Here is an 18,608-nt window from a genome sequence, read left to right as displayed (position 1 = left end):
TGTACATATTCAAAATATAGTAATGCAAGTATATATTGTAATTTTAAATAAACAGTACAATAGAAATGGAAACTAAGATAGCAAAAAAGGACAGATAATGATTTGCATTATGTTCTGCAACACCTAGACAGACCAGGGAACTATGTGAGGATCTTGTTTGTTGACTTCAGCTCGGCTTTTAACACTATCATCCCAAAACTTCTCCTGCCCAAATTAACTCTGCTCTCTGTGCCCACCTCTGTCTGTCAGTGGATCAACCGCTTCCTAACGGACAGGCAGCAGCTGGTGAAGCTAGGGAAATTCTCATCCAGTATCCGCACAGTCAGGACTGGCGCCCCCCAGGGGTGTGTCCTCTCCCCACTGCTCTTCTCTCTTTACACAAATGACTGCACTTCAAAGGACCCCTCTGTTAGGCTCTTAAAGTTTGCAGACGACACCACACTTATTGGCCTTATTCAGGACGGTAATGACTCTGCTTACAGACAGGAGGTTAAGGAGTTGGCTGTCTGGTGCAGTCACAACAACTTGGAGCTCAACACACTCAAAACAGTGGATATGATAGTGAACTTCAGGAGAAACCCCCCCTGCTCTCCTACCACTGAGCATCATGAACAGCATTGTGGGAGCAGTGGAGTCATTTAGGTTCCTGGGCACTATCATCTCTCAGGACCTGAAGTGGGACACTCACATTGAATCCGTTGTCAAAAAAGCTCAACAGAGGATGTACTTTCTTCGTCAGCTGAGGAATTTCAACCCTCAAAGAAGCTGCTGAAACAGTTCTATACATCCATCACTGAATCAGTCATCTGCACATCAATAACTGTCTGGTTTAGCTCAGCTACCAAATCCAGCCTCCAAAGACTATGTTGAATAGTTCGGACTGCTGAGCGAATCATCGGTACAACCCTCCCTACTATCCAAGATCTGTACTTATCCAGAGCGAGCAGAAGGGCTTCCAAAATCACTCTGGACCTCTCACACCCAGCACACTGCCTCTTTGAACTGTTGCCTTCTGGTCGATGCTACAGAGCACTGCGCACCAGAACAGCCCGACACAGAAACAGTTTCTTCCCTCAGTCAATCAATCTCATGAACACTTGATTATAATAATTGTGGAACAAACATCACTACTTGCCATACACTTTATACACATATTCACTTATTCAACAACACACTTCACATGCCAAATTGCACATAACAGCTGCACATATAACATTGTATATAGTAATATAGCTCTACATACACTTGTCAATTTGTATATTTGCATTCACTACTTACTGCTTTTTTATATATTTATTATGTTTATTGTCCTGTCTCTGTAATTTTGTCGCACTGTAGAAGCTCTGTCACAAAAACAAATTCCTTGTATGTGCGAACATACCTGGCAATAAAGCTCTTTCTGATTCTGATAGAAATATTTGTTTTTGAGTAAACTATCCAACATGGGCTCATTCTGAAAACGTAGCTCTTTACATATACAGTACATCTATAGATTGAGAATTTTGTTGCCTGAAATACGTATATCTGCATTTCATCATTAAAATGATTGCTATTGGGTAGAATGACGCCATTCCTTTTAGCGCTTACCAGCTGACCGCTTGCCTCCGTATATGGACTGCTTTCCCGCTGTTACCAGTTTGTCCAGTTAGCTTGGCATGTATGTCTGCAGACTTGAGACAGAGAGAAGTTGACCACGACGGCAGGGTGCGAGTCAGGATGAGGATGTGGTTCAATATGAAAATGTGTTAAAAATCAAGCAAAGGTGTTTCTTTTTCTGAATTGGTTTTTAAAACTGTCGGTTGGGTTTAGGAAAGTAGGTGGGCGGGGTCAATCGGTGCTTTTGAAAACACTGTTGGTTGGGTTCAGGAAAGGAGGAGGGTGGTCAGTCAGTCGGTCAACTGCGGCCTCTGGCGGATTTACGTGAGAACAGCAGGCACAAATGGCACTCGTGAGAGAAATTTGAGATCTGTGTACACAGCGGCCTCTGGTGGATTTGTGAAAACAAAAACTGCAAAAAAATAAAATAAAAACATAGCTCCTGGGACACATTTGGCACTCTCCAGAAATATATATAGTGGTACATTTTCAAAATGAGCCTGGGTTGGAATAATTTTTTTTAATAAGGGCTGCATGGTTAATCGAAGGGAGTTTTCATATGAAATTTGTCAGTAAAGCTGGTTTTGAAATAAGCTGTAAATCTCCAGCAGTTTAATAACTGTTTGCGTCGCTTCATAGTGATTTACAGTTCTGTATTGCAGCTACTGTACTACTGAAAGTATGTGAAAATACCACATTTAATAGTGTTTTTACTTCAAAATAACCTCATAAATTCAGTCGAGTGTCTGAGTTAAATCCTTCTGTCAGATGATTCTGTAGCTTATTAGTCATGTTAAATTAATAAAAGCATTTAAAGCCTCAGTTTGATAATGTTGTCTGGCCTTCGTAGAAGATTTACAACTGATCCTGGCAGGATATGCATGATAATTGCAGTTTTTGATAAATTGTGAATTTATTTATTTTTTTATTTTTTTATTAAATTTTTTTGCAGGCCAATTTTAAAATGGCATAATATCATTTAGTATTCAGCAATGCCATGAATATGCAAATTAGTCACTGTCTCCACACCAACTCAGACAACACTGTCCACGTATCACTTGTTAATTTACATTTTACCTGTATGTATTTTCAGATGATATTTACAAATTAGGCAAAATAGAAGCAAATCAAATCAACAAATTGCCACAGTATGTACAGTATTTGGTTAGTGACAAACCACAGTTGTTATAGCATGGAAAACATCACAGTTTTTTTTTTCTTCGAAATAAATAAGAAACAAAATAAGTAGTTGGAAAATAGTTAAAATATGAGGTGCTAGTGATAGAGGGACAGGTGCTGAGGAAAAAGATAAGTTTTGCTGTAAAAGATTCAGCTGCTTGGGTTGACTTGGCCGAGTCTTTCAACCAGCTTGGATCAATAAAAGTGAAATTGATTGAAAGTAATTTTGTTCCTTTTTGGCTTAGCACCACAAAGTGCTGCTCACTTGCAGAATATTCTGGAAGACACAGAAGTATTGAATATAGGTAAATGGGTGCAGATTCAGTGGTTTGTTTCTAAAAGTGCTGGATTTAGAATAGGTTGTTAAATCAATAGGGTAAGCCTGCTTAAATGCTATGTAAAATAACATCCAGTTAAGGGATGTGTTTATGATGTGAGTGAATCCAGGTACAGCTGCATTAGTAAAACATTGTGATGGATACGACCTCCTACTATTACTTTCAAGCATTAAATGTGTTCTGTACAGTATGCGGGTGCTACAACCTGCAAGTTATTGATCAATTTCACCTGTTTTCTTTTCTATTTAACAGAGTAGAGTTGAGTAGCTGAGCCAGAGCTATCCATTAGTTTGTGTTTGTCCTCAAGGGCCAGCTTGAGCTTCATATTTACCATTACTGCTGCAGTAGTGCAGTTGAAACATCCAGTTTTTTTCAGAGAATTCACTTCTGTTGAGCTTCATCATCCTATTATGTGGATAAGATTGCAGCAAGTAAATGTCATATACTGTATAGGATGCTGTTTTGATTCAAATTCTTCGAGTCTGTTTCATGTTCATGGTTTACATATTTTGTAGTGTGTATTATATCCACCTTTGGTTTTGCAGTGCATGCCATTTTTCTGTCTTTTTACAGTAAGCATAATGTACATCAGCTGGCAACCAGGAGGATTGATTCATGTAAAAAAATGCCTGCTTGTTTTAATCCAATGTTGGGTCAAATAAAGATAACATTGAACCCAACATTGGGTTAAGTCTTTCAATCAAAAAATAAATGACACATTTTAACTGTAGATGCTGGATTTGTCCATATATGACGCGAACAAGCCAGCATATTTTGTAGTGTAAGAAGTAAAGGAGGCTGTAGTATGAACTCTCCTCCCATGTTAGGTTCATATGCGCGCATTGTTATTTATGCATATTTGATTACATAACCAGAGTGTGTGAAAAGTCAGCCAAACAAACAAGTAAACACTCAACTTTAATTTTTTTCAAGGAATATATGGACTTATGTTTGGATAGCGCTTAATATAACAAACTCAAATGTAATCATAATTTGTAAATATGTATCCAAATTCAGTGAGCTATAATGTTGAAAATCTGTGTTAAACATTTCTCGACATACTTATCCCAAAAATATTTAAGATTTAACTTCTAGATCACTTAGTGGCACAAGCTTAAAACTGTGTATGTATACAAGTATATACAACTTTCCTTAAAAAAAAAATCATTAAATAAAAATCAGTGAATAGTATTAACCAAAACTGTAATTATTCCAACAATGCCTCATTTGGGAGTTGTGAATGGGACATGCCTTACCAGTTTATTTTAAATCTAGAGAGAGTTACTTGTAGTGTTGTCAAAAATATTGATATTCTGAAAAGTATTGATATTGGAATATTTAAAATGATATGACCTTGGTTTGGTCCAGTTTCAAGACGGTTTCAATATCAATAATGCTTTAAGCGCTGCCGATATACGTGTTGTCCCTAAAATGTCTTTTATTTTTTGAATCTCTCAAGTAAATTGGCTAACACAATCTCACTCAGTTCATGCAGTTCAATATGTATGGTATCCTATTGGTTTCTTTGCAAATGATATCAAATATCGATATTTTTCAAGGTATTGTATCGATGTTAGAAATTTCAGTATCGTGACAACACTTGTTATTATTGAGTTGCTGCAAAGTATGCCAGGTTAGTGGCATTGAGTGTACTTGAAATAAGTTGAATTGACACTGGTGATATCTTTGAGTCTGAGCAGGTATAGACTTTCACTTGTTTTCTCGTTCACATCGCTCTTCAAGACCATAGTTAGTTGTTTGTTATTACTGAGTTGCTGCAAAGTATGCTAGTTTAGTGTACTTGAAATGAATTGATATGACATTGATGATCTCTTTGTGTTTTAGCAGATATAAACTTTAGGCCAAAAGTCAAACTCAATAACCCATACAGTATCATATCATATATAGTCACCCAAGTATTTTAAGCCGTCACTTGTTATCTCATTCACACTCCTCTGCAAGACTACAGTTTCAGATTCTTGGCTAACAGAGCCGCCAGCTGTTCTTATTCATAGGGTTTGCATCTGGCTTCAGGTTTGCTGCACTGGCAGCCCTTGACAGTGAGTGAGTGAGTGAGTGATTGGCTTCCCAGAGGGCCAATGACTGACCCATCCTCCTCTCCGCTAGCTTCATTATGTCCAACAAATTCAGCAGGTTGCATTAGTCCTCATCATGAATAACACATGAGATGAAGCACAAAAGGCTCATTTGAGAAGTGCGATGCATGCATTAATCCTCTAAAAACAAAGACATCCTAGTTCTTTTTTTCGCTGCTGTGCTAGCTGTTGGATCCCCCGCATTCTTACAGCCGAGAGAAGCACTATTGTACATTCCCTCCCACTCTGTGACACAGGGATTCCACCAGCTTCCTAAAAAGGACATTACGAAATGTGAAATGGGAGTGTATTAATAGAGTGCATTATTGCTCAGAAATATTTGCATCGCAGCATGTGTGTGTGTGTGTGTGTGTGTGTGTGTGTACACGTTTCCATGCCACTGATGAAAAGCCTCTGCATTCACTGCTGCAGACAACCAACAGTGCAGCTGCTGTAGTGCTAAATTTACACATGTAATCTGTAGAAATTAACAGAGTATTAAAAACCACAGGAAACGGAAGTAGCTGAGACTTTTATTTAATGACGTTGATGTACTTCAACTCAATTTTTCGTTTTAGTTGGGAACGGGGCTTCCATTCTGTGCATCATTCCCTCATAGTAAACTAATGGTAAGAGTGTGGTGTGGTTAAGAATATTGTAGCTGAAGCCGTCAAACTGACGTCAACATAAAATCACCAACACTCCAAATGCAAAGCATGCTCAGACTTTGAAGATGGCCAAACACTCTTTTTCAGTTAATAACTTGCACAGATTAATTGTTTACCTGAAGAATAACAATGAGTGCTTACAAAATAAACATTGTACATTTTAATTTCACAGTGAGTTTCAATCGTTTTCAGGGCCAGTCTTAGTCATTACTCATTTACTACTTTTCCACCAAATCAGTTCAAGTGCTGGTTTTTAACCAGAGCCAAGTTTTAAATAATTTTTTTTCTTTCGACAGTCTGACAGATCTGAACAAGGAAAAGTGGCGCTTAAGTAGCACAAAACATTGCTATGCAGGAAGAACCACTTGCTTCAGGGGCTGATGGTGTTTTGAACGCCATATTTGAAATAGCGGTGGAGCATAATGCTGAACACATCATTTATTAACAACACAGCCTCATTGTGGATATGTACCCTGTCTACATTTCTGGAGATCGCGAATTATGTACCCAGAGGTACGTCTGGCTGTATTTCGTGTTTAAAACGAACACTGCAGGTATGATGCTGCTAATGGCTTTTGTTCATTTAGCTCTACCCACAGCTTATCTCTGTATGGATGGCTTTTCTGGTGTTATCAGTTTGCCCAGTAGCTCGCCGCATATGTCGGCAGACTTGGGACACGAAGTACAGTTCCAGAAACCAGGTGAAACAAAAGCAAAAAATAAGTGAATAAAAACAACAGGCTGAAAACATGGTGAAATCATGCGGCCATGGCGGCTTTTCTTTTCCTAGATCGCTTTTGAAAACATTATCAGTTTGGTTTTGGGAAGGGGGTGGTTGGGTCAGCCGGTCAGTCATTCAGTCGACAGCAAGCTATATCTTTTGATATTACCTACATAATGAGTAAGAAGCCTTCAGTGCAGTGAGAAATGTACTTCTTTTGCTCACCTGGCCTTTGAAGGGAATTATTCATTTCTCCTCAACCTTTTTTTTTTTTTCGACCCAGTTGTGTTATTGCTCAGATGACATGTCAAACAGGCACGGCTGCTCTTGCCAAATCACTAGTTTTTCCTCTATTTCTTGTGTCCAATTTGTCTGAAAAGAAGCCCTTTTAACTTATTCCCTAACCTCTCGCTGGCCTGCAGATACCTATACTAGTGGATGCTGCTCTCTCGTTGGCTGTAGGTAATCGCAGATGTTATTTTCAATCAGAACACATTTCACACTGCATGATTTAAACTGCTGACAGCTCCAGATATTTAGCATGCCAAATATCTCACAAGCGTCGGAGACTCATTGGTGATTCTCTCAGATCGCGTCTTTGACAGTTCACACTGTGAGATTTGTTACTCATGTGAACGAGCACCGATTTGCCTGTGATTTCGGGCATTTGTCTGCAATTTCTCAACTTTTCGGCGAGTCAAAATGGGGCTACAATCAAGCAGTCTGAACTCGGCATGAGAGTTGGATAGATTTGATCAGAATTAAAATTCAAAAATTAAAGCTGTATTTATTTTTTTGTTATTTTACCTTAATAGTGGTTTTACCTTGAGTGCAGGTTTTTACACACACAGACAGACTTTAATCAGTATTGATTGTCCTTTTTCCACTTGAAGTAACCAAGGCTTTTTCCATTTTCTAATCACTGAGTTAGCCATCTTTCAAAAGAAAATTTGCTTATGTGTCTGTATTTGTTTCATTTGACATCACTGGCTTTTTCAAAAACATATAAAAGAAGTGTTAGGTATTTAAGCTTTATTGACCTTCTACCTGCTTGTTCTAAACATTTTGATTACACTTTTTTAATATATAACTCGTATAAAACCATATTTTATGTCACACTCATTGTTATTTCAGACTTTTTCAGTCATATTTGAAATATATAAGGATTGGTTCATCCATATTACTAAACAAAGCCAACCATTTAATCCAAAATACTAATATTAGAGCTTATGCGATGTGATCGGAGCATTTTGAGACAAAATAAAGGCAAAAAAAAGCACAGTTATGTTAATACAATCCATATTAGGGTGAAGCGTCTGTTGCCTGAGGTCATGGCAGAGATTTGTCCACTGAAGTTCAGTCCAGCACAAGCAAAAGATATTATGGGAATGCATCTCGCTGCCCTGATACCAGTGTCTAGAAGGAGTCAAGACGCCCTGTTCCTGACCCTGCTTGTGGAAGACAGGGAGGAGGCCCTATTTAACCCAGATAAATTGAAATGCGTTGACACTGAACAGCTTCAGGTTGTTTGGCTAGTCTTCATCAAACAGTCTATTTTAAGTTTCCTGGAAGACTTCCTGGATTTGCTTTCTTTTTTTGAACCACAAGCCCATCTTGCACATCACAATGAAAAAGTCAAATAAGGTGTGTGTGGATATGTGTGTTTAAAACTTGTGGTTTATGGTAAACATGGGTTAAATTAGGTGTCTAACATTACAGTTGTTCCTAATGGAAATGTTTGGTGTGTTTTTTTGGTTTGGTTTTCTTGTGCATCAAGGAAAACTACTTTTTTTTAAAAAAATAAATGCTTAAAATTTTAATTAAAATTACTTTGAAAAAATTGGTTTATATACAGTATATGTTAATTTCTGTTGATTCTTAAATAACAAAATTGATCTTTAAGCCTGTGTTTCAGCATTATAAACACACTTTCTGTCCAGTAATCACAAGAAGCTTTGTGTTTTGTTGCTTTTGATAAGAAATGCAAGTCTTATCTTTTAAATTTAGCCTATTTTATTAAGAAAATCAAGCCTTGGTTCAAGCAGCGGGTGAATGTGACAATTTTCTTTCTCTTTATTATTAGTTATAGCACAAAATAAACATCTGATGTCTCATCTAAAACAGCTGTAAATAATGTCAAGTAGCATTACATTTGCCAGGCAAGTTATTCAGTTTCCACAACTTGTTCGTTCACTGGAGAAATAAACTCTGAAAGCCACTGTGTAAATAATTAAATTTCAACAGCGAATTGGAGCAGAAACGCAATTTTATAATTAGATTTAGATGCTTTTTGAGTTTTGAGTGTAGTATCTAAAAATAGATAAAGCTGCATAAAAAATCAGCTCACACTCTTCACATTGAAAGGTATCGTAAAAACAGTTTGGCAGAAATTTATTACAGTTTGAAACTCCCAGAATGCCAAGATTACACAACAGACTCCATTCAGTAAATCATAGATAAAGCACTCCGGAAGATTGCCAACACAGTCTAATTAAATTTTATTAGACCACTCGTAGATGAACAATGAAAATAAAACATAACCATCATGATTTTTATGACTAGTGGAGTCCATGTGTAGTCAAAATGTACAATGTTTACATTTTTTATACTATAGTTAATTCACTGATATGATTTTTTTTGTAATCCGACCATTCACCCCCTAATATTAGCAGCTTCCGGTTCATACAGACTTTAAAGTACATTTGTTTATTCATTTTAAACTTGTCAGTTTTTTTTTAATGAGTGTTTAATAAGTGAATGGGTCCAGTATTTAACATATTATCTTCTTTTTAGCAAACAATGACAACATTTATTTTGAAGCAAATAAACTTTTAATTTTTTTTGAGACATTAAAGGTTAAAGATTTTAATTGTTTGATGCGTTTTTCTTTTTTTCACAGCTGGTGTCCAATGTCCTAATCTTCTCCTGCTCTAATATAGTTGGTGTGTGCACACACTACCCAGCAGAAGGTTCTCAGAGACAGGCCTTCCAGGAGACCAGAGAATGTATTCAAGCCCGTCTGCACTCGCAGAGAGAAAACCAGCAACAGGTGAGATGAACCCACTGAAAATCAGGACTTCTGCTTCTAAAGAACAGGTTTACTATTTTGTCAGATTTAACAGACATTCAGAAGTAATCAGTCAGATACATGTAGATTTTAAATTAATGCGCTTTATATAAAATAAACACCGTTTTGGATTAGCGTGGCAATAAATGTTTGACAATAAAAATATTGCCACAAACATTTGAAAGTTAGCAGAAAGCATTTGAATGTTATATACTCGTTTACTACCCAAATGTAGATTAAAAATAGTCAGAATTAATGCTTAAATGTATCATTAAATCTGAATTTTTCATATAATTGAATAATCTTTCTGCACTATTGCACATTTTGTGTTTTTAGGAGCCAAGATATGAGAAATAAGTTGTTTTGTCCAGTCTATTTATTCATTCACCCAGATTTTAATGTAACGTTATATTTCATTAGTTGACTTGCACAATTTGTGCATGACTAAGAGTGACTTTTTTCCCCTGTGTTCTCAATTAAAGGGATAGTTCACATAAAAATGTAAATTCTGTCATCATTCTGTCAAATCTTTCAAGTCTTTGATTTTCTTTCTTTGTTAAATATTTGAAAAAAAAAGTTGAAAACTTGTAACCATTGACTTCCATATCAGTCTTGGGGAAAGTTACTTTTGAAAGTAATGCATTACAATAATGAGCTACTCACCAAAAAATTAACTATTTGCGAAATAGAATTGTTTCACAGAAATTGTGAAACAATACAGGTGTTAATTTCAAACCCTTTGTAGCATACATAAATTATGCTTTGAGAAATTTGAGAAATTATTTCGATCTCTTAAGCCCTGGCATGCAAAATGGCACTGCATAACGAACAATACATTCAACCAATTGGCATCTTAAAATATATCTGGTTTTGATGGTCCTGTTTAGACATTCCATTGACAACGAGCAACTTTAAAACACGTCAGCTAGCAGTTTTTATGTCAACTTATTTACTTCATTGACATTGGAAAGTGATTACTGTATATAATCTGCAGATAAATCTTATATAAATATGCATATCATCAATCTGATTTTAAGTGTTATTTTAACACACTTCACATGTGCGTGTGTAAATGGGGTCTAAAAATGTGGTTTATTCACTGTTGACATTCCAAAAGTAGTTGTAAATGCATTTGATAGGATTGCTTTAATAGTGTATGCTTTATTATTTAATTCAGTTACACATCCACAGAAGACTATAGTCGTCTGTCTATAGAAGACTATAGATTATTAGAGTACTATAGTACTCTACACCTACTGAACTTGTTGTAATTATAGGAAGCGTTGTGATAAGAAATGCTTTTCTGAGATATAAATTGTTCTTGATATTCACATCCATTTTTTTTACTTGCTTTGCTTCTTCATCATAAGATGTCTAACTTGGGCTCTTCCATTTAAATTCTATTTAGTCATTTATAATATTTTACATAGTTTTATTTTCTGCAACAACTACTGGTGTCAGGTGTTGGGTAACACTTTAGTTGAGTACAAATTCTCATTTTTTTACTTGTTTCTTGTTACCTGCCTATTATTAAGACATTGTCTGTTTATTAATACTTACAAAGTACATACTCAATGTGATCCCATTCTAGATTAAGATCATATTCTTCATGAACTTATTAATGTCAAGAATCAAGAAAAATTGCTATACTCATTTAAATGAAACCTATTTGTTTTGAAATTCTGTTAAGTAATTGAAACATACACTACAAATGCAATTATGGCTTATATAATAGTAAGGGGCAAAAAGTAGCATGATTGAGGTTTTCAATGAAACTACAGTATATAAAAGCCAACATACAGTATTTAAAATGATAATCATTCAGTGAAAATGTGTTCTCTTAACTGTACACGACAAAACAGCAGTGTGCTCTAAAAGCAGACTCTAATGTGTGGGAAAAGAACTACAGATTGCTTGAAATAGAGTTAATGTTCAGACAGTCTATTCACATGTCTATTGATTTTTAGTATATTATTGAAACTGTGAAAAGCGGAAACACACCATGCTGATTCATTTGCAAGATTAAATCTACATCCTAGAACAGTACAGAGATGCTCGATAGACCCACCAAAGAAAGACATATATTGTCTGTTCCCTTGCACACTGAAGCCCACCGAGGCCATGCATCATTTCAACAAATGCATAATTATTATTTTATTTTCATTTTAAGTCTTTTAAAATATAACAGTGTGGCCTCCGGATCAGCATACCTCTACTGAATAACCATTATCCTGTCACAGTTGGTGTAATATTTGCAGTAAAGGGTTTGTTTGTAAAACCCTAAAGTAAGGTTAACATTAGTTAACATTATTTATATTTGTATATATGATTTTATGAATTTAAAGCATTTATTAAGCATTTATTACTCAGTTAACTTTTAATGCCATCATTCACAAATACAACTTTTGGTCAAACTTTATTTTGATGGTCCGTTTGTTAAATTTAATACTTATAATCATTAGATCATAAGTAGACTGTTAGCTTGGGGTTAGGGTTACTGTAAGTTGACATGTACTTGCAAAGTTATAGTGAGTTAAAGGTCTATTGACGGAGCAGTATCAGTAGATATTAAGCAGACAGTCTACTAATATTCAAATGAGAAAAAATTAGCATGTAGTTGCAATGAATTTTTTTTCTAATTTATTTCCTATAAAGCATTTGATTTTATAATATATCAATAATTATTATTTAATGGAATTAGATTATTTTGTGAAGCATTGGAACTTTCCAAAAATATTATTAAATTATGTAATTATCATTAAGAAAGTGTGTGTGTGTGTGTGTGTGTGTGTGTGTGATTTTTTTTTTTATTATTTTTATTTATATATTTGATTATTTATTCACATTTATTTATTTCCCATAAAACATGTGATTTGATAATATATCAATTATTATTATTCAATGGAACATTAATAATATGGACAGTGAAACATTAATTGTTAACTAAAGATTAATCAAAGGGTTGCTTGTTACTGATTTTGTAGTATTCTGTTGTTTTATTTAAATAATTTAATAACATTTTATTTTATTTATTTTTTATTTTAAAAGTAACTGAAACACCTTTGTTTTTCATAAAAACGTCAAAATGCTGCTTTATTTATTGTATGTAATTTTAATGTTACCCAAATTTAGATTTCTTTGTGACTCATTGGAAGACAGAACTTTCCAAAAAAAGATTAAATTATGTAATTATCATTAGATTATATATTATAAATATAATTATTTTTATTTGTATATGTTTCTTCAAATTTATTTTTATTTAATTTTAGTATTCAATATTTTTTGACTAAAACACCATTTTTCATAAACACCAAAATGCTGTTTTATTTACTTTATGTAATTAATTCAATGAATAATAAACATTCATTCATTTATTTTCTTTTCGGCTTAGTCCCTTTATTAATCTGGGGTCGCCACAGTGGAATGGCCTGCCAACTTATCAAGCATATGTTTTACGCAGCGGATGCCCTTCCAGTTGCAACCCATCATTGGGAAAACAACCAAACACATTCACACACATACACTACAGACAATTTAGCCTACCCAATTCACCTGTAGTGCATATCTTTAGGGCATGTCTAGTGTACAGTAGTTTTCCTCAAATGATGGATTGACTGGGCGTTTGCTCTTCCCTCTTGTTTGTTTTCACCTGTCTTTGCCCTCTTTTCCCTCTTACCATGATTACTGTGATGATTTGCAGGAGCGTCTCCTCCTCTCTGTGCTTCCTCGTCATGTGGCCTTGGAAATGAAAGCCGACATTAATGCCAAACAGGAGGATATGATGTTCCACAAAATCTACATTCAGAAGCATGACAATGTGAGGTAAGAGTGACTCCTCAAACAGCCTGAAAGACGCTCGTTTTCGGTGTTTGCACCTCAGAGCACCATTTACAACCTCTTCAACCAATTTATTTATGTTTTGCATTTATTAAAGTTGATCTTAACTTTGTTCCAAAACCCACCAAGCTGCTCCCCAAGACTAAAGTTACTATACTTTCTTCATTCATTCATTTTCTTGTCGGCTTAGTCCCTTTATTTATCCGGGGTCGCTACAGCGGAATGAACCAGAATGCCCTTCTAGCCGCAACCCATCTCTGGGAAACATACACACACACACACACACACACACACACACACACACACACACACACACACACACACACACACACACACACACACACTCATACACACACACACACTCATACACTACGGACAATATAGCCCACCCAATTCACCTGTACCGCATGTCTTTGGACTGTGGGGGAAATCGAAACACCCAGAGGAAACACACACGAACGCAGGGAGAACATGCAAACTCCACACAGAAACACCAACTGAGCTGAGGTTCGAACCAGTGACCTTCTTGCTGTGAGGCGACAGCACTACCTACTGCGCCACTGCATTGCCCCTACAATACTTTCTTGTGGACTGAAAATAATAGAAGCTCATTAACAGACACAAAATTCTAACTTATTAATATTTAATAATTTATCCAATTTATTAATTATTATTTAAGTTATTATATAATTAATTCTATCATTTTTTTTTAAATATATGGTATAATATTACCCAGTAATATTTACCCAGCAACAAGATGAAGTTTACTTAGAATTAGATGTAACATTTTAGCATGCATAAAATGTAAGTAAGGTGTATATAATTTTTTTTTAAGTATTTGATTATTTAATTTTTATAAATTTTTGTTTTAGCGTTGGATGAAATATAATGAATTAGCTAGTTTCTATAAAATTTAATTCATATGGTTTAATTTTGTTGAAATACTTTAATTGTAATTTATTTTAATTATAAGCATAACGTAGATTCTTATTTTTTAATATAGATTTTTTTGTAGTATTCATAAAATAGTTATATATTTTTATTTTTTAAATTTATTATTTATTATTAATTTATTACACCTGTTGTTATATTATAAAATATAAGTAAGCTGATTACTATATTTTTAATTATTTGATTATTTCATTTTTCTTGAATTTATTTTGTTTTAGCATTAAATGAAAAATTATTATTTATTTGGTTTATTTAACTTTGAATTTGAAGTTATTTTATTTATTTGAATTATAAGCATAATGTAGATTTCTTATTATTTTGATGTAGCATTTATTATAATTATTATCATAATGATAGATGGATAGATAGATAGATAGATAGATAGATAGATAGATAGATAGATAGATAGATAGATAGATAGATAGATAGATAGATAGATAGATAGATAGATAGATAGATAGATAGATAGATAGATAGATAATGTATAAATGGATAGTTTATTATTATTATTATTAAAATAATAATAATTATTATTTATTAAAACTAATTATTAATTTTTTTTATTTAATTTTGAGTTTAAAGTAATTTATTTTATTTACTTAAAATATAAGTATAATGTACTTTTCCTATTATTTGATATAGCATTTGTTATAGATGCCCTTCCAGCCGCAAGCACAGAAGGAAAAAACTCCACACAGAAATGCCAACTGACCCAACCCAGGCTCAAACCAGTGACCTTCTTGCTGCTAATTATATATATATATATATATATATATATATATATATATATATATATATATATATATATATATATATATATATATATATATATATATATATATATATTATAAGCATAATGTAGATTTCTTAGCATTTGATGTAGCATTTATTTTATAGATAGATGGATGGATGAATGGATGGATAATTTAAATGTTTTTTTGTTCTGTTATTTATTTGAGTTAAATATTGTATTTAATTATTATATATTTAAATTTTATTTATTTTATTGTAATATAATTTATATTAGAATACTGTATGTATTTTAATAACTTTATACATTTAATTTCTTTGTATTGTTGTTTTTGCTATTGACTTACATACATTATACAATGCCTCAGGTTTTTCTTGACAGGCAGATCACTAGGTTGTGGAATAATTTATAAGTGTCTCTTAAATCTGTTAAGCATTAGATATTGCACCCTCTTGTGGTTTTAAAAAGCCAGAAACGTACCCCTGTCTCCAACTTACCATTTATTTTTCATGCTGCTCTTCTGGGCATCTCAGTCCACACACATGCCCACTTATTTCCACAGCACTAGACTTGTTGGAATCAGAAGAGACCCTATTAGACGAAACCTGTTGTTTTACCTTAAGCTGATGTTTGGCTTTGATCAAATGAAGAGTTGAGAGTTTGCTGCTCCAGTGTTTATGGTGTTAAAAGCAGGGCGATGACATAAGAAAACTCATGGATGAATGTGAAGAATTCTGATTTTCCACAGTGAAGATTTCTAAATCTGGAGGGTGAAGATTAAACCATGAAATAAAACAGTTTGACAGGGGAGAAGTTGGATTTAGTACCGCAGAGCTAAAGCTCAGCTACTGACTGCCACACCATATTACAGCTGAAACTACAATAGTCAACATTTGAAGTGGATCAAGAAAGTTTTTCAAAATTGTCCCAAGATCAAAATGGATGTTGTTTAATGGTTTTATAATGAAAGGTTTAGATCCACTTTAAATGTTGACTACTATAAATACCCAGATCTTATGTAATTTTAATGTATTTTCATCGTTTAAAATTTGTTCTATTTAGTTGGTGGTTCTGATTTGGTTTTGGTTTTTGGTTTGTTGTAGTTTTGTTTTGGGTGTGTTTTTGTTTTGGTTGGGTTTTGTTTTAGTTTTGTTTTGAGTTTGTTTTTGTTTTGGTTGGGTTTTGGCTTTGTTTTGGTTTTGTTTTAATTTGTTTTGGTATTACTTTTTGTCTTTTGTTGTTTTTTGTTGTTGTTTTTTTTATATATTTGTGTTGTTTTTGTTGACTTTTGTTGTTGACCTAAAACAATTATTTTTTGTTTTTTAGATTTATTTAGTCAATCTTTTTTTATTAGTTTTTTTTATTTAGTTTTTTTGTTTTGGGTTTTTAGTTTGGCTTTGTTTCTTTTTTTTTTAATTTTGTTTAATTTTTGATCTAATTAAGGCTTTAGTTTGCTATTTAATGGTTGCATAGATTATATATGTGCTATTGCATCCTCTGTTTAAATTAGTTGAACGTTACAGTATGACCTCAAATCTTATTCAATTGCTTCAGTAATCAGAGTAATCAGATCTGTGGATCATCAGAATATGCCTCATGCACATTTGAAACAGCACAATAGTCTTGATAACAGTTTTGTGCTCAGAAAGCTAGCACTGTGGGATCTCATTAGAAAAGTTTAAGTGAGAGTGTCCGAATAGCTTTAAATGCATATTCTACATTATTGCACAGTTAAAGCAATGTCCATACTATTTTAAAGAAAGTAGTGGTCAGATACGCAGGCACTTATTTTGTTAATCCAGGCAAATCTTTTCTGATTTACGATTCTTTCTGTTTATATGAAACTTTCCCAATCTGAGCATTTATGCATTTTAAACAATACCGGAAATTAAAAGCAGATATTATTTTAAAATTATTTTCTAAACATGCACATACAATTTTTTTTTTGGATATGTTTGAGGAGATTTCAAGCATTTACAAAGTTTATTTTTCTTTCATATATTACTCATATACAGTAGATTAGATAATTTCAGGTCTACATCTCCCCTTTCAGTCTTATATGAATGTACTCTATATAAGACTTTTCAGTTCAAATAGACCTAGGATGGGCAATTTTGGAGAGGCTGCTGTAGCAATGAAACGCATAAGATCCCATTCTCTATTCAGATCTTTCTCCAAAGTTCTGATTCTTCCTGAACACGGGTAACCAGAGCAGATTCTACAAAATCCATTACAATTGATCGCATTGTTGTTGTTTTTTGAATTCATACTTTAAGATTTCTTCCCGTCTCATTATATTAAAACAATTATTCACAGGTTGTAATATTACTATAATAACAACTAGTAAACAACTTTAATTAAAGTTATTTTAAGAACATTTTGACTTTGAGCTTATTTTAAAGGTGCTTAAGCATACAGTGTGCTTATTGAATACATAGAATATATGCAAATTAAAATACATCAACAAAACCCATCTAAAAGCAAACAAACATATAGTTACCCAAAAGCAACCATGATATATTTTTTTCTTTCCTGAAGTTTCCTCCAGCTTGTAAAATCAACACCAATGGTAATTCTACTTTTAGTTCTTTCTTGAGACAGACCACCTCAGTGTGGTCTTATTTCTCAGAGTATAAATATGCAGGAGGTAATTTTTACATTTTTTTTATTTGAAAAATAAATATATATGTTTTAAATTTGACATATGCTTGAGTATAAGAATCCAACCTGTTAACAATGTAAATAACTGTGCATGCATGAAACCGCATTGGACAACTCCTTTCATTAAATTACTTCAATAATAGTTAGTATGTATAGGTCATGTACTCCTCTTTTTCAGTGTTTTAACTTCCAAAATAAATCTGCAATTGGTATACGAATTAGCCAATTTGCTTGTAAAACCAGCATTCTGAATTTCTAGTAAAAAAATAACTTTAATTAATGATTGCTATTCTTATGTGGAAAGACTTTCAGGTAGTATTAAAAACTTTCCAGAAAGAAGCTGCATACATTAAGCTAATAATTTAACCAATGTATTATTTGGCTGCGTAAATGTAACTACTGAGAGTAATTAGTTTCTATGAGCGATCATTGGCAATATATTTTTTTTCTTTATTATTATTTTATGCAACAATAAAAGTACAGACACTGTAAAACAATTATGACAAATAGTCATGACAATATTTTATGTTACTTTAAATGCAAATGTTTGTTACTTTAACTTAATTTTAATAGGTATATCTGGTTTCCTACACCTTTTTAGCTACACATGGCTAGTATAATATCATTAGTATGACCGATTTAAGTTGATATAACTTGAAAATTTAATACAACTAAAAGAATTAGGGCAGGAAGATATTTTTTTCAGTATTTTTTAAATTTATTTTTTAGTATTTTTATTTCTT

General features: G+C 33.4%; 1 protein-coding gene across 5 annotated transcripts in view; it reads left to right on the top strand.

The window, feature by feature from the left end:
- Window positions 1-18,608, top strand: part of adcy5 (adenylate cyclase 5) — a 153,921-nt gene that overhangs the window by 73,214 nt on the left and 62,099 nt on the right. For all 5 annotated transcript variants that reach the window (XR_015498917.1, XR_015498916.1, XR_015498915.1 and 2 more), the window contains exons 2-3: window positions 9,498-9,647; window positions 13,366-13,487. Coding sequence is in view for 2 of the 5 variants with exons in the window: in NM_001171585.4 (NP_001165056.2) it covers window positions 9,498-9,647; window positions 13,366-13,487 (272 nt within the window). In the remaining 3 variants the exon portion in view is untranslated. The remainder of the gene's footprint in view (window positions 1-9,497; window positions 9,648-13,365; window positions 13,488-18,608) is intronic.

The sequence above is a fragment of the Danio rerio genome, chromosome 9 (genome assembly GCF_052040795.2).
Source record: "Danio rerio strain M-AB ecotype USA chromosome 9, GRCz13ab, whole genome shotgun sequence".
Taxonomy (NCBI): Eukaryota; Metazoa; Chordata; class Actinopteri; order Cypriniformes; family Danionidae; genus Danio; species Danio rerio.
This window is presented reverse-complemented; position numbering and strand designations above follow the sequence as displayed.